Below are 19,651 nucleotides of genomic sequence, written 5' to 3'. Positions count from 1 at the left end.
GGTAAAAGGTACTTGGCAACGAATAAGGAAACTGAGCAATATTTTAACTTCTGTGTTTGTAAAATTCAGATATGGAAAAGTTAGAGACATTGGAACTATGTAACAATAACCCTTGAAAAGTTTCCATAAAATACTGTGAAATGCTTACCAATTTTCAGGGAAAATACATCAAATGAGTAAGTGGTTTGACAAGTTTTCACTTCCTAAAATATGGAATTCTTATTGATGCAGGACAAAAAGCTATTCCTATTAGCATGCAAAGTTCTTAGAGTCACATTGAGAATCTTCTCTCTCAAAGCCAGATGTATTCCTTCTCTTTCAAATGTTTTTATCCTTATCCAAAGAAGTACTGTGACTATAGGCAAACTGTTGATTCAAAGTTAGTAAAATACAACAATACTCTCACAAGACAGAACTGTTAAGAAAATACAACCTAATTTAAAAAATAAAAAAACAAAGAAATGAAGAAAGAAAACATAAATATCTTTAACTTGCTCTGTTATTGACAAGGGAAATAATGCTGATGATAATCTAAGTAAAGTTAATTCCAATCAAATCAAGTCAGTTTACAGGTGACTTAATCATTTTTGCATCTTTGATGCTATGGAAAGTATTAGGCATTCAATAAGATTTAAAAAAATACTACTTACAAGCTAAGAGCTGAAAGCATCTGTGAGATATAAACTTACTGGGTAGCTAAAAAAAAATGCTCTTGGAATTGAGTGGCAGGTAAGAAAGGACAGTTATCCTTAAAACAACAACAACCTGCAGTTTAACATCTTTTTTTTTTTTTTTTTTTTAGATGGAGTCTCACTCGGTCATGCAGGCTAGAGTGCAGTGGCGCGATCTTGGCTCACTGCAACCTCCGCCTCCCGGGTTCAAGCGATTCTCCTGCCTCAGCCTCCCAAGTAGCTGGGATCATAGGCACCTGCCATCATGCCCGGCTAATTTTTGTATTTTGTAGTAGAGACAGTGTTTCGCCGTGTTGGCCAGGCTGGTCTTGAACCCCTGACCTCAGGTGATCCATCCACCTCGGCCTCCCAAAGTGCTAGGATTATAGGCATGAGCCACCGTGCCTGGCCTGTTTAATATCTTTCATGAAAAAACCAGTACCTGCCACCAACGCCATATAATTAGAAAAACAGATTAATTTGAGAATAAAACACATATACCCCCACCCATCCCTTGCTTCAAGTAAATTCACTTCACATAAATTTTAAGATGCCAGGGACCCTGAGGAAGAAATATTTCTAGGAAGACTAAAACAGATGACTGCAAGCCTGCTAAAGGGGGCTAATGGATGGTAAGAAAAGAGAGTATGTGAGCATCTCCCATTGCCAAGTACCATGCTAACTGATTTAATTGTTACTTTGGTTAATGCTCACCAATACTTCCTGGAGTAAATATCTAAATTTTAACAGGAAGGCAATATAATAAATGAGTTAAGAGCTAGGCTTTAAAGGCAGATTGCCTAGGTTCAAATTCTGGTTTTACCAATAACTGTGTCCCCTTGAGCAAACTTAACTTCTGTGCCTCAAGTTTTCCATCTGTAAAATGGGGACAGTAATAGAACCTACTTTACAAGGATATTAGGGAGATTAAATTAATACATTTAATACTTAGAATAGTGCCCTGTACATAATAATTATTCAATAATTATTAGTTGTTATCAATGAAGACACAGTGAGGCCAGGTGACTTTCCCCAAAACACATTGTTTTTAAATGGCAGTGCTGGGATTTGGACTAATAGAATTGAGGTAGGAGGTAAGAAGCTTAGGTTAGGTATCCTTAAAAATCACAAAAATCAAGTAAAATTAGTTTATGTTTGGGACACCAAAGTATTTTCTGTATATACCCAGCTCCATGCTTTTGTACATTGTTTTTACTTATTTTCATATCTCAGTAAAGCATTCCTTTAAAAATCTTCAAACACTATTTTGGTTGAGCTCTGTTTTTCTATACTTTGGGCATGACAAGTTTAGAGGCAGGAAGGGAGACAGTGGAGTCCTTCCTCATGGTTCCACTGTACCTCTTTGATACCAGATGAAGAGAAAGTAACAGAAGGTAGGGCAGAAGGCAGTTGAGTATGGAAACTATAAAAGAACAGAGAAGGGGCCAGCCAGGAAAACTGAAGTCTCTAGCCAGATGGATTTTCTTTTTCCTTTTTAAATCCACCCAATGAATTTCCATACTGAGCAAAGAGGGTTATCAGTCTTTTAGCAAAGCCATGGAACCAAATCATCCATTCTCCATATAGTACAACTGCTGATGTTACACGTCTAATTGGCAAAACAAGCAAATGCCTTTTGAAAAGCAAAGATGTCCATTTTTGTTAGGCAATTCCAATATCCTACATGTTTGTGTTTTATCATTTAAAGGAGTATTTTAATAATTTAAACAAAGCAGGCAGTTTGAATATTGTGTCAAAGGATGACAAAAATTACAATAAAACTATTTGATTAGTTATGAAAATGCAAATGCAAAGCATTGGACTGAAAGAGATGCCAAACTTACTTGTTTCAGGCAGAGGTGATGTTTTGAAAAAAATGTTTTAACATAGCTGACACTGTACTTATAGTGAGACAAAAATATACCACCATATCTATAAATCATGAAACCCAAATGTCACTCTTGGAACAAGACTAATTTTTCCACATCAGAAAATATTAAACCACACTATCATACCTGGTATCAATTTTATCTTGAAACCATTCGCTGTAAGACGAGGATCAGACAGGTAAGTTGATCCACTGTATCTTTGGTCATCTGCTGTCATTTTATATAAAACGTCTAAATAATGAGATCCATTAAAAAGACTGAAAAAGAAATTATGGCCCTTTAACTAAAACACAAAATAAGGGGGTTTATGGGAAAAAGTTAATCCTAGGGCCCTTTGACAAGTGTTATCATCATTAACCAAAATACAAAGGTATAAGTAGCCCTATGAGAAACCACTGTTTTACATTTCTGTTAATATTTTATAAAATACCTACTGCACACAGTATACAGAAAGAAGATAATCTGTCTTCTAGAATGTTACAAATTGAATGTGAAATTTTAAAAATGGCTCTAACACAAATGAAAACTTTATAAATAATTCCATTTTATTCCTTCAAAACAGACACAATAATACACTGTCAAGTTAGGTGGTCCACCCCGCCAAATTTTCAACTGCTATTCAAAGTTTCTTCTGTAACAAAAAGATAAACATGTAATCTCTTTCTTCTAGGAACTAATAAATTAATCAATTTAGAGCTTGGGAGAGCTTCCTTCGGTCTACTGCAGGTCTGGCATGTTTGCCAAAGGTGGTATATGAAATGATTCTGAGTGGTGCAAAAACTTGAGGAAGCCAAAGATCACCTAGGGTACAAATCAACCACACATATTGGTTTTAGCTTGGTCAGGACGCGTTAATAGTCATGGCAAAAAGGTGTCTGTCGGGGTTGATGTGAATAGTTACCATCTTGCCACTCCTTCAATGAATATTTGAGTGCCTACCCTGTGGCAGATATTGTCCTAGGTATGTATGCAAGGCACTGTTCTGTGTTCCAGTACACTGATATCTTTGCTTATCAGCTCTGAATGGTTGAAGACCCCAATGGCTGTGAGAGCTAATATTATAGAGAAGAGAGCTTTGGCTATATATCACATGTACTCTGTTTCATCTAACCAATATCCTAAAAATCGATCTGAGAGACAGTAGGGATGGTGGTGGTGGTGATGATTATGATACTGTATAGCAATTAATGGTGCAGGCTCCACAGTTAAACTGTCTAGATTGTAATCTTGGACATACGGCTTATTTACTGTCTGTGTGAGCCTAGGTAAGTTATTTAACCATTACATTTCAGTTTCCTCAGCTATAAAATGTGGATATTATCTACCTCATAAAGTTGATGTGAAGATCATGAAAAAACTTTGCCAAATTCCTATCATATAGTAAATGTTCAATAAATATTAGCCATCATTAAGGTTATTATTATTGAGCCCTTACTTTATAGATACCTAAATTATTCCATTTAGAGGTAAGTTACACAAACAGCATTAGAACTCTGGCAAGAAAACTGAGCCCAACCTACAATTACCCTGCCCACATTGTCGCATTGTGGGATAAACTAGTCCCTGACTCAGTTTTGAAAAACTTACATCATTAACTGTGATGGGGATGCCACATTCCAAAAGAAGGAGGAAAAAATATTTTGAATTAATCTTTATTCCTGTTTATGCTCAATTAAGAAAGATTTTTTTTTCAGGCCAATATGGTCCCACAATAATAGTTTTTAATGTATTTGTTTTTTGAAGAACAGAACATCAATCACATAGAAAAATATTTTTAAAAACCTATCATTTGAAAAAGTGCAAAAAGATTTTTGAAATTTAAATGAAGTTTATAAAATGCCATTCAGAAAAGCAGTCAAGTCTAAAAATTCAGATGTACCCTAGCTCTTTTAGGGAAGAAAGAGAAAAGCACCATCAGGTGTTTAAACTGTTTGAATGTAGCCTAAGACACTATTTTCTAATTGTTCCTCTGACGTTTTCCTAAGCCAATCTCAAGAGAATACTATGAAAGATACTGGATTTTGGTTAATGTGGTTGCTGTTTCCTTATTTAAAAAGACAGACTTAACAGATGTTTTTCTGTGTTCTGTCCCTGTTTTTTTTCTCCTCCAATGATGGCAGTGTCTTTAACAAGAGTTTTAACACATTTTATAAATGATTTCTGCTTTATTCTTGGAAGTTTTGAAACAGAATTATCTAACGATGTGTCCTAGGGAACAAATTATCTTTTTAAAATTCAGGTTTTTATTATTTTTGTCATGATTCTCTTCTACCTGTGTCTGACTGAAAAAGAAATATTAAGTTAAAAAAGGGAAATGTTAATAGGTTAGTCATTATTTATTTTTTAATCTTTTTTATTTTTGTTTCCCCAGGCTTTGTCATCCAAGGTTATTTATTTTTACAGAAAGCAATTTGCTCATATAGAATAGGAAAAGGAAATACCCTATATTACAACCAATAATAAAATTATTTCAGGCAAAAATCATCAATGATTGGCACCATTGCATGGAAAGGTTGATGGGAAACTTTCCAGTGAAAGACAGGCTGTCATTAGCTGAACCTAGTGATAGTGCCTTTTGATGTGATGAAATATGAAGCATATAGCCAGCCTATTAAGTAGATTCATCAGAAAATAGAATCTAAATCTATTCAGCCCTCCATGTTTAATTAACCCCCAATTAAACATAGGGGAGAGAAGTTGAACAACATAAGAAAGCAAATACAGACAATAGAACATTCCACTGAACAAATGACTCAGAATCTACAATAATAGTGATTTTTAAGATACATAAACAAGATAACCAAATGTAGTATGTCGATCTTGTTTAGATACAAATTAAATATAAATTTTTTTAAAAACTGGAAAAAAAGGTATTTTGAGATGAGGAAAAATTCCAAGGAATTATTATTATTTAAGGTATGAAAAAGGTATTGTGATTAGTTGAGAAAACAGCCATTTTTTGAGAGAGAGATATTGAAAGATATAGGAGGGGGAATTGTTCTAAACTAATTTTGCGAAGGAAAGAAAATGTACGTGTATATACTGTATAGAAAGGTAAAGCAAATGTGGCAAAGTCTTGGATAATTACTGATAAAGGTATGCATCGTATACTTCTATTTTATTATGTGTTTGAAAATGTCAAAACAATGAGTACATAATGGAATAAAGACATGGCAATCTAACTTCAAAATTACCCTAGAGAAGTCACTAATGTACAAGAGAAATGAGCTTCATACTTATTACTTCATACTTACTTCATAAGTATTACTTCATACTTATACTCTAGATAGAAGTGAACTATCTAGAGTTCTGATACTATTTATAAACAATTCCATTAAAGATTAGAAATCATATATATATATATTTTTTTTCTTTTTTTTTTTTTTTTTCTGAGACAGACTCTTGCTCTGTTACCCAGGCTGGAGTGCAATGGCACCGTCTCAGCTCACTGCAACCTCCACCTCCCAGGTTCAAGCGATTCTCCTGCCTCAGCCTCCCAAGTAGCTGGGACTACAGGTGCATGCCACCACACCCGGCTAACTTTTGTATTTTTAGTAGAGACAGGGTTTCACTATGTTGGTCAGGCTGGTCTCAAACTCCTGACCTCATGATCCACCCACCTTGGCCTCCCAAAGTGCTGGGATTACAGGCATGAGCCACTGTGCCCGGCCTAGAAATCAAATGTTTAAAAGATTAAAATAAATAAATACCCCTAATCCTTACTAGGAAACATTCCCAACCTTCTACCTTCAATTTTAATCTAGTATGAACTATTACAATAAATATTTTTACTCTTAAAAAGTATTGTATCATCATACCTCTCTGTTAACATAATTGGCTTTTCCAGTGGCTCTGCAGGAAGTTTATGATTCTCAAGAAGTCTTTTAAATAGCAGGGCTTCTTCTACTCTATATGGATTTAATAACATTACCTCTGTTTTGGATGTCATTAGCCATGCATCAGGAAACCTGAGATTGTGGATCAAGCAAGGTTCATCCTTCTCTTCTAAGTCAACTTCGTTTTGTTTCTTAAAATTTATTTTTAAGTTTTTCATAGAAAAGGGGATCTGTACCATTTTAATATTTTGACTCCTTCTTTTTTCAATTTGGGACTGAAGGAGTTCATCAAGTTTTGGTTGATTAGATAATGAGGTTTTTAACTTGTGCTTCTGGGCCAAATTCCATGCGTTGGTGGGTTTTATCTTTTTTCTGCCATCTTTTAATGACATTTGTGACTCCTGTTCAATGGCTCTCTTCATTCGACTATTGTATCGTTCCAAGTCTTTAGTAGCCTTCTCTTCATATCTAAGAATAGAAATAAAATAGAACTAATGAGATCATAATCAGAAATATATTAACCATCTGAAGTAAATTTTATAAAAATAAAGAACTGGTGTTCCAGATATAGTAATGACAAAGGAACATGTATTAGACTAACTCTCCTGCATATAACTATGACAAACACTGAACAAAATATAAAAATCAATTACTGGCCGGGCATGGTGGTGGTTCACACCTGTAATCCCAGCATTTTGGGAGGCTGAGGTGGGCAGATCACCTGAGGTCAGGAGTTCAAGACTAGCCTGGCCAAAATGGCGAAACACTGTCTCTACTAAAAACACAAAAGTTAGCCAGGCATGTTGGTGTGCACTTGTAGTCCCAGCTACTCAGAAGGCTGAGGCATGAGAATCGCTTGAACCCAGGAGGCAGAAGTTGCAATGAGCCGAGATCGCGCCACTGCACTCCAGCCTGGGCGACAGAGCAAGACTCTGTCTCAAAAAAAAAAAACCAAAAAAACCCCCCAAAAAAAAACACCAAAAAGAAAAAACAACAACAACAAACAAACACACAAACAAACAAACAAAACCCTCAATTATTTAAAGTAGGCACTGAAGAACAGCCAAAAGCAGGAAGAAATTAGAATGGATTCACTCCTTGAGGGGTGAAAAAAATAGACAGAGACCCACATTTACAGGACTTTTAACCAGAGGGCAGTCCTCAGTATTAATGGGCAGCAGGGTGGTCAGAACTCAGTCAGAAAGTTGCACTCTTATTAGCCTGAGTCACCAGGACACAGAGCTGTCTGCTTCCAGAACAACTGAAAATTGAGAAAGAAAATCCCAGAAAATTCCATGTGTGGGAACCCAAAGAAAAACAACCATTAGAAGGCTAAATGAGCTGAACAGAGATTTCAGCTGCTGCCCATTGCAGGGAAACAAAGTTTGGAATCTGAATTCCACAGTTTCATGGCCTGGTAAACACTTTGGGCTTTCAGTTAAAACTGGAAGAGGGCCACATCTTAGGATAAAAAACCTACGTCCTAAACTAAGGAAGTTGCCCTGGGACCAAGAACAAAATTGAAACAGCTTCTCCCTAACAAAATATAAAACAAAACCTCTACAAGCTCAAGGTGATCTGTCAGTAATTTAAATACCTGGTAGAACAAAAATCAGCACTTTTCAGAAGAAGATAACAGAATCCAGAGTTTTAAACATATCACCCACAATGCCTGCTATACAATCAAAAGTTATCACTCTAACAAAACACGAAAATGAGAGTCATGGTCAAAAGAAAAAGTGGTCAGTAGAAGCCAACCTCAAGATGACCCAGATGTCAAGATTACCAAAAAACCACTTAAAAACAGGTTTAATAAATGTTTAAGGTCTTAAAAGATTATCATAATGAGAAAACAGAAGGGGGAATCTCAACAGATTAGTGGAAATTATAAAAAAAATACAGTGGAAGTTCTAGACCTAAAAAATACAATATCAGAAATTAAATATTCACCGGGTAGGCTTAACAGCAGATAAAAATGGCAAAAGAAAGCGGTCTGTAAAGTTCAAGACAGATCAATAGAAATGATAAAATGTGTTGTTTTTACAGAAAAGTGAAGACAACTGGAAAAGTATTGCAGTGACCTAAGGCAAAACAAACAATCTAATATATATGTCATTGGAGTCCCAGATAAACAATGGAAAACTGGGAAAGAAAATAAAATGTGAAGAAATTAGGGTTGATAATCAGCAAATTTGGAGAAATACAACTTACAGATGCAAGAAGGTCAGCAAACCTCCAAAGAGAATAAATGCAAAGAAATTCACAGGTAGGTATATTAGATTCAACTGCTGAAAACCAAAGATTAAGATAAAATCCTGAAAATAAAGAGGAAAAAAACAGTACAAATAGGAAACTGCAAAAATAATGGATGTTGTAAAGAGCAATGCAGAGCCAGATGACAGTGAAATCTTTTTTTTTTTTTTGAGACAGAGTCTCTCTGTCTCCCAGGCCGGAGTGCAGTGGCACGATTTCAGCTCACTGCAACCTCTGCCTCCCAGGTTCTAAGCGATTCTCCTGCCTCAGCCTCCAGAGTAGCTGGGATTAGAGGGGTGCACCACCACCCCTGGCTAATTTTGTATTTTTAGTAGAGATGGGGTTTCGCCATGTTGGCCAGGCTGGTCTCAAACTTCTGACTTCAGGTGATCCACCTGCCTTGGCCTCCCAAAGTGCTGGGATTACAGGCATGAGCCACTGCGCCTGGCCAACAGTGAAATCTTTTAAGTGGCAAAAGAACCCAGAATTTGGCTATATCATTAAAAAAAAAAGTCCTTCAATGAAGATGAAATAGATGTTTTCAGATTAAGATGAGAATTAGTTGCCAGTATATATGCACAATTAAGGAAAGTGACACCAAATATAAGTGAAATTATACTTACAGGGTTTTTACATTAACTCCAAGTAGATTATAAGGATGCATAATGTAATCACCAAAGCAAAAACTAATGGAAACTCAATAAAGAAATTAAAATTAGATACTGAAATATATTCTTTTAACCCTAAAGGGCTCCTCTCCCCCCAAAAAGGAGGAACAAAAGAACAAAATAGAGCTAGGACAAACAGAAAATAGGAAAATGGCAGACCTAAACCCAACCATATCAATTATTATATTACATGGACTAAATATTGCAATTCAAAGACAAAGATTATCAAACTGAATTTAAAAAGTAACAACCAACTTTGTCTACACTTTAAATGTAAAGACGAGGATAGTCTAAAAGACTGAAAAAAAGATACACCATGCAAATAGTAAGCATAAGAAGCCAGAGTTGCAACAGTATATACTCCTCCCTCAGTAACTGACAGAACTGGAGATCCTCCTCCTCAAAAAAAAAAAAACCCTCAAAGCTATAGAAGATTTTAGCACTATTATCACCTACTTAAGACTTAACTGACATTTTGGAACACTACCATCTAGCAACTGCAGAATCCTGATTCTTTTTAAGTGAACATGGAACATTTGTCAAGACAGAACATATACTGGGCTTTAGTTCTCATTACTTTTCAAAAGATTGAAATCTAACTTAGCATTTTCTCTATCCATGAAACACTCAAATTAGAAATAAAATATCTGGAAAAGCCCCAAATATTTGGAAAGTAAACAACACAATTTTACTCATAATAGCCCCAAACTGGAAACAACCCAAATGTCCATCAACTGGACACTGATTAAACAAATTTTGGTATATTTATACAACTGAATATTATTCTTTGATTAAAAAAAAAAACTACTACACATAGATTCAACAACATGGATGAGTCACAAAAATATTTTTGTTGAGGGTAAGAAGCCAGATATGAAAGAGTATACATCACATGATTTTATACATATGTGAAGTTCAAGTACTGGCAAAACCAAACTAGTGTAACAAAACCCAAACGAGCGGCTGCCTGTGGAGACTGGCTGAGAGGTGGCATGAGGAACCATTCTGGGATGACGGAGATGTTCTCTATTTTGTTTGGGGTGATGTTTATGTGTGTGTACATATGTATGAAAATGCATCAAATTACACCATTAACATCTCTGCAATTCACATTAGGTAAATTTTACCCAGTTAAAAAAACCATTTAAGAAAGTGTGGGGCCACAATCAGAAAAAGAGAGGATGAATAAAGAAATGGATCAATTCCAGATCTGAAGCATTCCTTATATATCTGCTTTAACATCAACATGGAATAAACAATTTCCTGAACAACATTAAAGAAAATTTATGTATATAATACTTCATTTGGTAACTGCTAGTGAAATTATAGTCACTACAATAATCACAAAACAGAAAGTATGTGATTAGCTAATTGTTAATTTTTTTAATTCTCATTTTAGTCATCAATGAAAAGATAAATTTGGATAAACTAAACACACCCAAACCATCCAATTTAACTCAATTTCAAAGGTAGAAGATAATGGATGTTCGAAAAATTATACTGGATAGATCCTAAGAACTCAAGAATAAAAAAAAAATTACACTGGGTAGAAAGTTAAGAGATCTTTTTGTCAACAATATGAGAAAAATGAAACTTCCAGGGCCAAAGACCTAGCACAGCGGTTATGTCACCCCTTTTCTTAAAAAGTGATACCTGGATCCCATCCTCAGAGCTTCTAATTCTCTAGGCCTAGGTTGAGATTGGGCAGCTGCTGTCACAGAGCTCCACAGGTGATTCCAGTACATACCCAGAATTGGAAACTACTGTTATTTGTTCAGCAAAGTGTGGTGATTAATAACACAGACTCTGAAGACAGCCTGGCTTGGTTCTGTAGTTCTTAGTAGTTCTGTAAACCTATGAAAATTATTTAATCTTTCTGTGTCTCATGCTCAACTGTAACTTATGGATAATACACATCTACTTCAGTTTTGTTGTGAGAAATAAAATGAGTTAAAGTGTGCCAAGTACTTAGAATATTACTTAGCACAGAGTAAGTGGTGATAAATGTTTTGCTCTCATTATTTTCTACCAAGAAACACAAATCTCACAACAAAGGGGTGAGTAATGGTTGGAAATTAAGTAACTTTGCTAAAAGATTACTTTTTAAGAAAGTTTTAAACTTGGGACTAGAGAATTAAGGTTATTTCTAGTCTCATGCTCTTAAAACACTAACTGAATTTCATTATCTGCATATAATAATCTCAAGGAAAAATATGGAATGTGAAGAAATAAAAATATTATTGAGAGAACAGTGCTGTTAAAAGTGAGATTTAAAAGACAGGAGATCACAGCATGGCATGTAGTTTGTGCTCAGTACCTGTCTGCTGAATGAAGAAATGTTACCTGAATAAGAGTGTTAAAAAAAGACCTTATTTCACTGTAAACTACATTAAAAAAATGGCTCCTTTGGTTACTTACCTTGCCACATTCACAATTTTAAAGTTATTTTCTACTTAGAATCTGAGGTTCTGGATTAGCTATACAAAACACATGATTTTCAATAGTTTACTTTAAACAGGTCCTAGAAATAGTATTTTTAGCTCTTAGACATTCAAATTAAAGATTTTTCCTGTGCAGTGGTAAAATGAGTTCAAAACAAAGGTCCCCATTTGTAATTAATTATAATGTGCAAATTTTCACATATGGTACTCATTTTTGGGAAATATAAAAAGTTATGTCCAAAGGAATATTAAGTAAATGTTAAGTAAAAGCAGCTGCTACTGTTGTACTTAATGTCAAGAAGGGATTTAGTAACTTGAATGGAAAATATTAATCCTGATTTGACCAGAAGTCAAGTCAAATAATGTTCTTGCGACTAAACACTGCATTTAGTTATAAAGTTTGTCATTTTCATAATACCCTAGTTGCAATTTTTTTTTAGTTTAAATAGCAATATATTCATAACTACTGCAAATGAAAAGTTCAAGCTAACATCAACTGAGTGAGACCCCAGTGGTAGGGCACATGGCCCATATCTGGACTTTAATCCACTAGAAGAAAGGCGAGGAAGGAAAAAAACAAAAAACAAAAAACAAACTCCAGAAAGGAAGAACTAAAACAATGTCAGTAACTCCCTGACTCCAAAATCTGTCCCAAGCTCTCATCAGAAAACTGAACAATCCTGATCCTACTCCTTATTCAAACTCTTTGTTATGGCTTTGAGAACCTTCCATTATCCATCCCTCACCTTCCCCCAACTTTCTTTACACATACTCCCTCATATTCTGTTCCTGTCATAGAATCTTATTTCCTTAATAACACCACGTTCCTTCTAGCTTCTGGGTCTTCTCATATACTGTACCTCCAACTTACACAATTCCCTAAAATCCTTCTGGCTAATTTCTATGCAGGGAAGCATTACCTGTCCCATAGATAATATTAAGTCCAACTGCCAAGTTTTCCCCTAATTCCTTATATTTAAAACTTATATCTTAAAGCTCATCACATTCTTGTTTAACTGAATCTTCCTTACTAGCCTACACCATTCATGAGTTGGGAAAGTATGTTTTATTTGTGACTAGCTAGAGTACCTCAGGCCTTATATGCAGAAAACCCTTAATATTTCCTAGTTGAAAGAATGGAGGGAAAGGAGGGATCGAGAGAAGAAGAAAGGAAAAGGAAAAAAGGAAGAAAAAAAGAAGGAAGAAAAGGATGGACTGAAGGTCTATAGAAGAGGAGTCTACTCTCATATCTCTTAATATACCTTAGAGAATTTAGGATCATGGACAGAACTCCAAGATAAAGACAGGAAGAGAAATGGTAGCTAGTATGATTCTTGGGTGTTGTATCATTTTTGCTCTACCTTCTCACTAATCATGATGCTACTAGACTCAGCTGATCATGGTCCCAGGACCCCTGGCTCTGAAAGGTTCTAACACAGCACTCTGTGACATACAATTAGAACTCTGATCCCAAGATACCTATATTTTCTTCATAGGTTTCTATTTCTGGCCTCCAAATTCAATTTAATCTTGACTCAACAAATGAGAAATGTTCTTCTCAACAGAAAAATTCCCTTTCATAGATTAAAAACTGATCATATTGACATTGTGAACAATCATTTACTATGTGTTAGTAATTGATCTTGTATCATAACACACAATATCTTATTTAATCCTCACAACAATCCATGAGAGACTGTCCACACTTTTTAATACAAAGCTAACAAAGAACTGTGATTAGAATCCAGGTGAAGCTTCAGAGGTCTTGACCATCAATGCCTCTTTTGTCTACTTTATGGCAATGTGAGAGAAAGTAAGCTTGATTCCAGAATATTACCTGGAATATTCCGGTAATTGATGGTAAATGGATTTTTAGATGAGGCCTATTAATCATAATCCTAGTAACCTGACACCTTGGGACCCACAAGGAGAAACAATGCAGACATTCCCCAAAAAGCAACTGGAATGATACCTGCTGTTGTGAGGCTGCAAAGGAACAGTCAGCAAGATAAGTTTCCATCATAAGCTTGTACACTGTCCCTATTTCCATGAGAACTTGAAACATCTATGGTTTTTTCCTACTCTCAGACAATTCTCAGTTCATTTCCCTGGGCAATGCAATTCAACTTTTGTGGGCTTACTGTATTTAAAAGTTAAGTCCCCTCACCTTTAAACTGCATAGTTGTGTCATTTAGGTAAAACTAAAGACAATCACAATTGTGTGAACCTTATTTGCATCATAATTCAAAACAAATCTTTAAAAATCTGACATTTATGAAACAATTATAAATTTGAACACTGAATATTTGATATATTAAGGAATCTATACCTTTAAAAAAGTTATGACAATTGTATTATGGTTATGTTTAAAATATGAATATCTTTATCTCTTAGAGATACATACTGAAATAGATGGTATGCCTATGATTTGCTTCAGAATAATAAAGAAAGGGAAAGAAAGTGAATGGAAGTATGGATGAAACAGGACTAATAGGACTGACTATGAGATGACTGGTGGTGAAATGGGGTAATGGCTTTATACTTCAAAACGTCTACTTTTGCAGATATTTCCAAAAGAACAAAATATAATAACCATTCCCACTTAAAAAAAAAAGATGACAAAAAAGGCTGAAGAGAAAAGCTTTATGGAGGCTTTTCATTTTGGTGTTAATAGTGGTCTTTATCATTTTAAATTGATATTGTTTTTATAAGACTGAATAAGCTAAGGAAAGAATGAAAAAAAAAACTGGTCAAGTATCTAGGTAGTTTATCACCAAATATAAACTCCAGATGATGGATTACGTTTAAAATTTTTTCCACACATTTGACATAATATTGAGATACTCAGATACCTGTATATGATTGGAGGTATAATTTCACTCTCATTTTCTGCTGGATTAGATCACCAGAACATAATATTTTGTGTTTATATTAAGTGTCCTAAGTCAATTAAAAACATTCATCATATTATTTTGGAACATTTATTCAGAAAATCTAATTTAAATATGGCAAGTACTATTTTAATCAAAGACAGATCAAATCACCTATTTACGTAATAAAAATACCCACTAGTTTATAAGTTATAATAAATAATACATCTTAGAAGCAAGCCTTAAGTTATACTGAATAGAAACAGTATAAATGAACAATACTAAATTGAATCGCCAATAATACAAATTTTTTTGTGTTGTATTACATATTTTGGAGACCAATTTAAGAAAGGGAATAGTTAAGATATTAAAAACACCAGTTACAACTGTTCCAATGCAAAAGCTTTTTTAAAAAGTTCTACAACAGAAAAGTTATTAAACATAAAACAAAAAAAAATAGAAGATAAATGGAGGTTTGAAATTGAGAAGATGAATGGAAAACCTTTAGCAAAAAACTTAATAATATCAGAAAGCAGTTAAGGCTTAAACAAAAAAAACAAAATAATACAAGCCCCCGCCCCAACAAAAAACCTAAATTAGCAGAAAAAAAAAGTGTTACCAAAAAAGGTACTCTATCCAAGCCAAAGGTATTTTCTGATCTGCTTTTCCATAAATAAGAAGTGAAAAAAATTCTTTTTAAACGGTGAGTCATATAGAATGGAAAGAGCTGAACATTCAGGTCACATGCAAGCTCTGGAAACTTACTTCAGTTTTTCCTCTTCACTCAATGTCTTCCACAGTTCTTCAATTTGTAGTGTTGCATCCTCTAAACTAGTCTTAGGATTTTCTATGAGAAACTGAGGACGATGATCTTGAACAAAAAGAGCACTTGCTGACATGGGTTTCTTGATTACTCGATTGCTAAGTAAATCATAAGCTGTAACTTTTCCAGATTTATTATCTATTACATTTGATTTTTTGTTACATGAATCTTCATTAAGATTCATTTGTTCAGGGATTGGATAATTATTATTACTTACTTTACATGGTAAACTTTTTTCAGGCACTAAAATTTTCACAGGTTCAATGTTCTCTCCCACTGAATTTTTAAGTGTATTTCCCCTGCTCCACTCATCTGCAGAAATTTCCGAAGAGTTTTCAAGACCTGCTTCTTCCTCATTTTCCCCACTCTCATCTATATGGTCTTTATTGCCATTTTCTGACTGGGTGTGCTTAACAGAACTTATAAAACAAGTTTTACTATATTCCGTCTGAGTGTTCTCCCATGATATATTACTCATTGAAATGTCCTGAAATGCATTCTTAGTGTTTTTATCAATGTTAGAAACTTCACTACTACAATGACCATAACCAAAGTCACCAATACTTATCTGGTGATTTAAACAATCATCAGTGTTTTTTCCAGATTCATCATTATGCATATCATTTTGGAATGGAATGACTGAAGTATCAACATTTGAATAATTCTTTCCAGATGATTCCACTTTATTAAAAAGCACATCTGTTTCTGCTGTTTTACTAAGAACGATGTCAGCTGCGGAAACATCTGTTTTATTATTTTCATAAGAATTTGTACTAGGTAATGGTCCATAACAAGTCGTCATCAGATTTTCAAGAGCAATTAAAACAGATTCCTAAAAATACAAATTAACAAATGTTAGGGGAAATTATGAAAATAATAGACAAGATTTTAAATAATAAAAAAAGATAAATATAAACAAATCTTTTTATATGAAAACAGTAATATATGTTTATAAATAGCATAAGAAAAAATTATCTGAAAAGAGTTACCTTATTTTGTAATAATACTTGACTTTTATCTGGTGTTAAATTTACATCAACATCAGCTGTAGGAACATCGATTTTCAGAAAGAAAACAGGATACAAACGAGTAGATTCCTTTAGGCATTTCAGATTGTAATGATGTCGGATTAACTAGAAATACATGTAATAAATAAAAGAAAAAATAATATGTAATTAAAAAGTACAATAAAACCCAGCAAATTCAACTGAGAAATTGAGTAGATGCAACTGCTTATTAGGAAAAGCATTATCATGACTGGGCACAGTGGCTCATGCCTGGGATCCCAGCACTTTGGGAGGCCAAGGTGGGGGGATCACTGGAGGTCAGGAGTTCAAGACCAGCCTGGCCAACGTGATGAAACCCCATCTCTACTAAAAAGTACAAAAATTAGCCGGGCATAGTGGCAGGAACCTGTAATCCCAGATACTTGGGAGGATGAGGCAGGAGAATTGCTTGAACCTGGGAGATGGAGGTTGCAGTGAGCCGAAATCATGCTACTGCATTCCAGCATGGGCAAAACAACAAGGCTGCATCTCAAAAAAAAAAAAAAAAAAAAAAAAAGCATTATCTGTAATACTCCTTTGGAGGCCTTGAACCTAAATGAAGCACAAGCATTCAAAACAAGTACAAACATGCAATAAAACTGGCTTAATAATTAAACATCACAATGTCATGGAAGTTCTGAAGGCTTAGGGTTCAAATCAAAACTCTGGCATGGTGGCTCTGGCTTGTAATCACAGCACTTTGGGAGGCCGAGGTGGGCGGATCACTTGAGGACAGGAGTTCGAGACCAGCCTGGCCAAATGGTGAAACCCCATCTCTACTAAACTACAAAAAAAATTAGCTGGGCATAGTGGCGGGTGCCTGTAATACCAGCTACTTGTGAGGCTGAGGCAGGAGAATTGCTCAAACCCAGGAGGTGGAGGTTGCAGTGAGCCAAGATCACGGGACACGCCATTGCAATCCAGCCTGGAGAGCGAAACTCCATCTCAAAAGAACAAAAACAAAAACAAAAAAAACTACTAACTCTCTAATTTCGTGGCTATGTGGCCTAAGAGAAACACTGAACATTTGTTTCCTCACTATAAATGGCGATGATAATGCAGTCCAGAATTGCCAGGAAGAATAAGAGAGACATCATATGTCTTTCTATCATGCATAATGCTTAATAAATGATATTGTATTTCTTTTTCTTTATTTTAGAGCAAATTCTTGGAAGCAGTCCTTGTTACAATGTGACAAATTTCCAATTCAAATAATTTTTTGTTTCTAAAGCATACTACCTTTAAGATATCTTTTTGATGTACTGGTCGACTGTTTATGAAGATGAAACTTCTTTCTGGTGTTGAAAGACTAGTGAAAGAGTGGTCTGCATCACACTTTGGAAGAAATCCACTGAGATAAATCTATATAATAATTACAGAATATGCAATGTCAACAATGTAGTTCCACGGGTCTGGCTATATACAACACTTTGAAAGGTATAAAAAAATTAAAAAACAGATTTTCATCTTAAGGTCTAAAAAGCCATAAACTTCCTGATAATCATGTCTTAAGTATTAACTTTAAATAAAATAATAAAGCATGCTACACTGGTGCTGTCTGCCTCTTTTTGTTGGCAACTCTAAGGAAAAATTGGCATTTATAAAATCTTCATGAATGGTTATACTTTCAGATATTTAACTGTCATAGGACACAGAGCATTCAATCTCTACTCAACCTTTTTTCTGTCTTTTAAAAGTTTCTTTCCTCACATTGTGACTTTTCTCTGGCTGTTTGTCCTTTTCTCTTTAACCATCTTTTCCTATAAAGAAGTTGCTGTTTCTATCTTCATTCTGAGTATGCTATATAAAGCCAATCTTACTGGGTTTTCATTTCTGAGTTAAAAAAAAAAAACTCTTTTACTCTGTCTTAACTTCCTCAGGGCTAAATACTGATTGCACTGTTGTACTTTAGCTTCATTTTTGTTCAGAAAACTCTTCAATAAAAATTTTACTGATTATTTATATGCTATCTTTCTCTGCTTTACAAATGTATAAAGAAGAAAGAGAAAATGAAGAAGGATACTAGAAAAGAATACCAGAGAGAAGAGAAAGATATTGAAGGGATAGGAAGCAGAGAACATGCTCCCACTTTTATCTTTAGTTAATGAACACAGCTAAAGACAACATCCTATACTGTTAAGAATATAAGACAGAGCCAGATTGACAAGGTTTGAATCCCAGTTCTACCACTAGCTATGTGATTTTTGTTAAGTTATTTAAAATATAGGCTTAAAATCTCTTATCAGAAACAACTAGAACTAGATGTGTTATTAATCTGTCAAGGAACACTCATAGTAAAATTTTAGCTTAGGTTGAGAAAAACAAGCAAGTCACTGGGGGTACTATTTTTAGTTAAGCAGGAACCGTGGGGCTCCTTATTAACATAGCCTGTAAGCTGCCACCTATGTCTATGGCTATCCCTGCCCTTGGAAATAAGTGTTTAAGGAGATGCATTAACAGTTTTAGAACACTAAGTGCATTATTGTCACAATGCCAAATTGTGCCAATTTGAAAAAATAAATTAATCTGTATAATCCATTATAAAATGATACTACTTAATTAACTGCAAAACTTCACAGCATTTAAAAATGGTTGTATAATTTACCAGGTAACATGAGACCCTTCTTAAAGCACCTGCTGGGCATCAGGGAGAACCTGTTTAGCCTCTGAAAGACTTATTGGGTTTGTGACTTTAAAAAAAGTCTGCCCTGAGAGAATAAGAATAAATAACAAAATGAAGAAGAAATATGTAATATTGCTAGTGATTTCCTTTCACACCATCTTGGTTGGCCACTTAATAATTACTATTCTAGATACTGAGCTTTAAAAATGGTTTAGGATAATCTTAAGAACAAACTATGTTTAAGTTACATGGCAAAGTAAAATAAAACAGTAGACTCATAAAATGCTGTAAAAAGTGAAAATCAGGCCAGTTCATGGAAAAATACTTAGGACACCAAATCAGTGCAACAAAATTGAAAATTAGATAAGACTTTACAAAATTCTGTACCCAAATGTATTCCTCAATTTCCTAAAAAGCATAACAAAAATTGAAAGCAAAATACAAATACCTCTCCTCCCTAATTGCTTCTCAGCTATGGTCCGCCCTTCTCTTCCCTTCATCTCTAATCCCGTATAAGCAGGCTTCTACTTC

At 34.6% G+C, this 19,651-nt stretch overlaps 1 protein-coding gene across 10 annotated transcripts in view; it reads right to left on the bottom strand.

Moving 5' to 3' along the window:
- Window positions 1–19,651, bottom strand: part of PMS1 (PMS1 homolog 1, mismatch repair system component) — a 94,168-nt gene that overhangs the window by 7,013 nt on the left and 67,504 nt on the right. For 8 of the 10 annotated variants that reach the window (XM_019022020.4, XM_055379219.2, XM_019022021.4 and 5 more), the window contains 5 exons: window positions 17,737–17,859; window positions 16,441–16,584; window positions 15,394–16,283; window positions 6,379–6,864; window positions 2,687–2,817 (listed from right to left, as the gene is read on the bottom strand). In XM_019022020.4, the coding sequence (XP_018877565.3) occupies window positions 2,687–2,817; window positions 6,379–6,864; window positions 15,394–16,283; window positions 16,441–16,584; window positions 17,737–17,859 (1,774 nt within the window). Of the gene's footprint in view, window positions 1–2,686; window positions 2,818–6,378; window positions 6,865–15,393; window positions 16,284–16,440; window positions 16,585–17,736; window positions 17,860–19,651 lie in introns of those variants that run through there. The other 2 variants (XM_063695382.1, XM_055379228.2) reach the window with 2 other exon arrangements.

This window comes from Gorilla gorilla, chromosome 11, assembly GCF_029281585.2.
Source record: "Gorilla gorilla gorilla isolate KB3781 chromosome 11, NHGRI_mGorGor1-v2.1_pri, whole genome shotgun sequence".
NCBI lineage: Eukaryota > Metazoa > Chordata > Mammalia > Primates > Hominidae > Gorilla > Gorilla gorilla.
The sequence above is the reverse complement of the archived record's forward strand: the minus strand, read 5'-3'. Positions and strand labels throughout refer to the sequence as shown.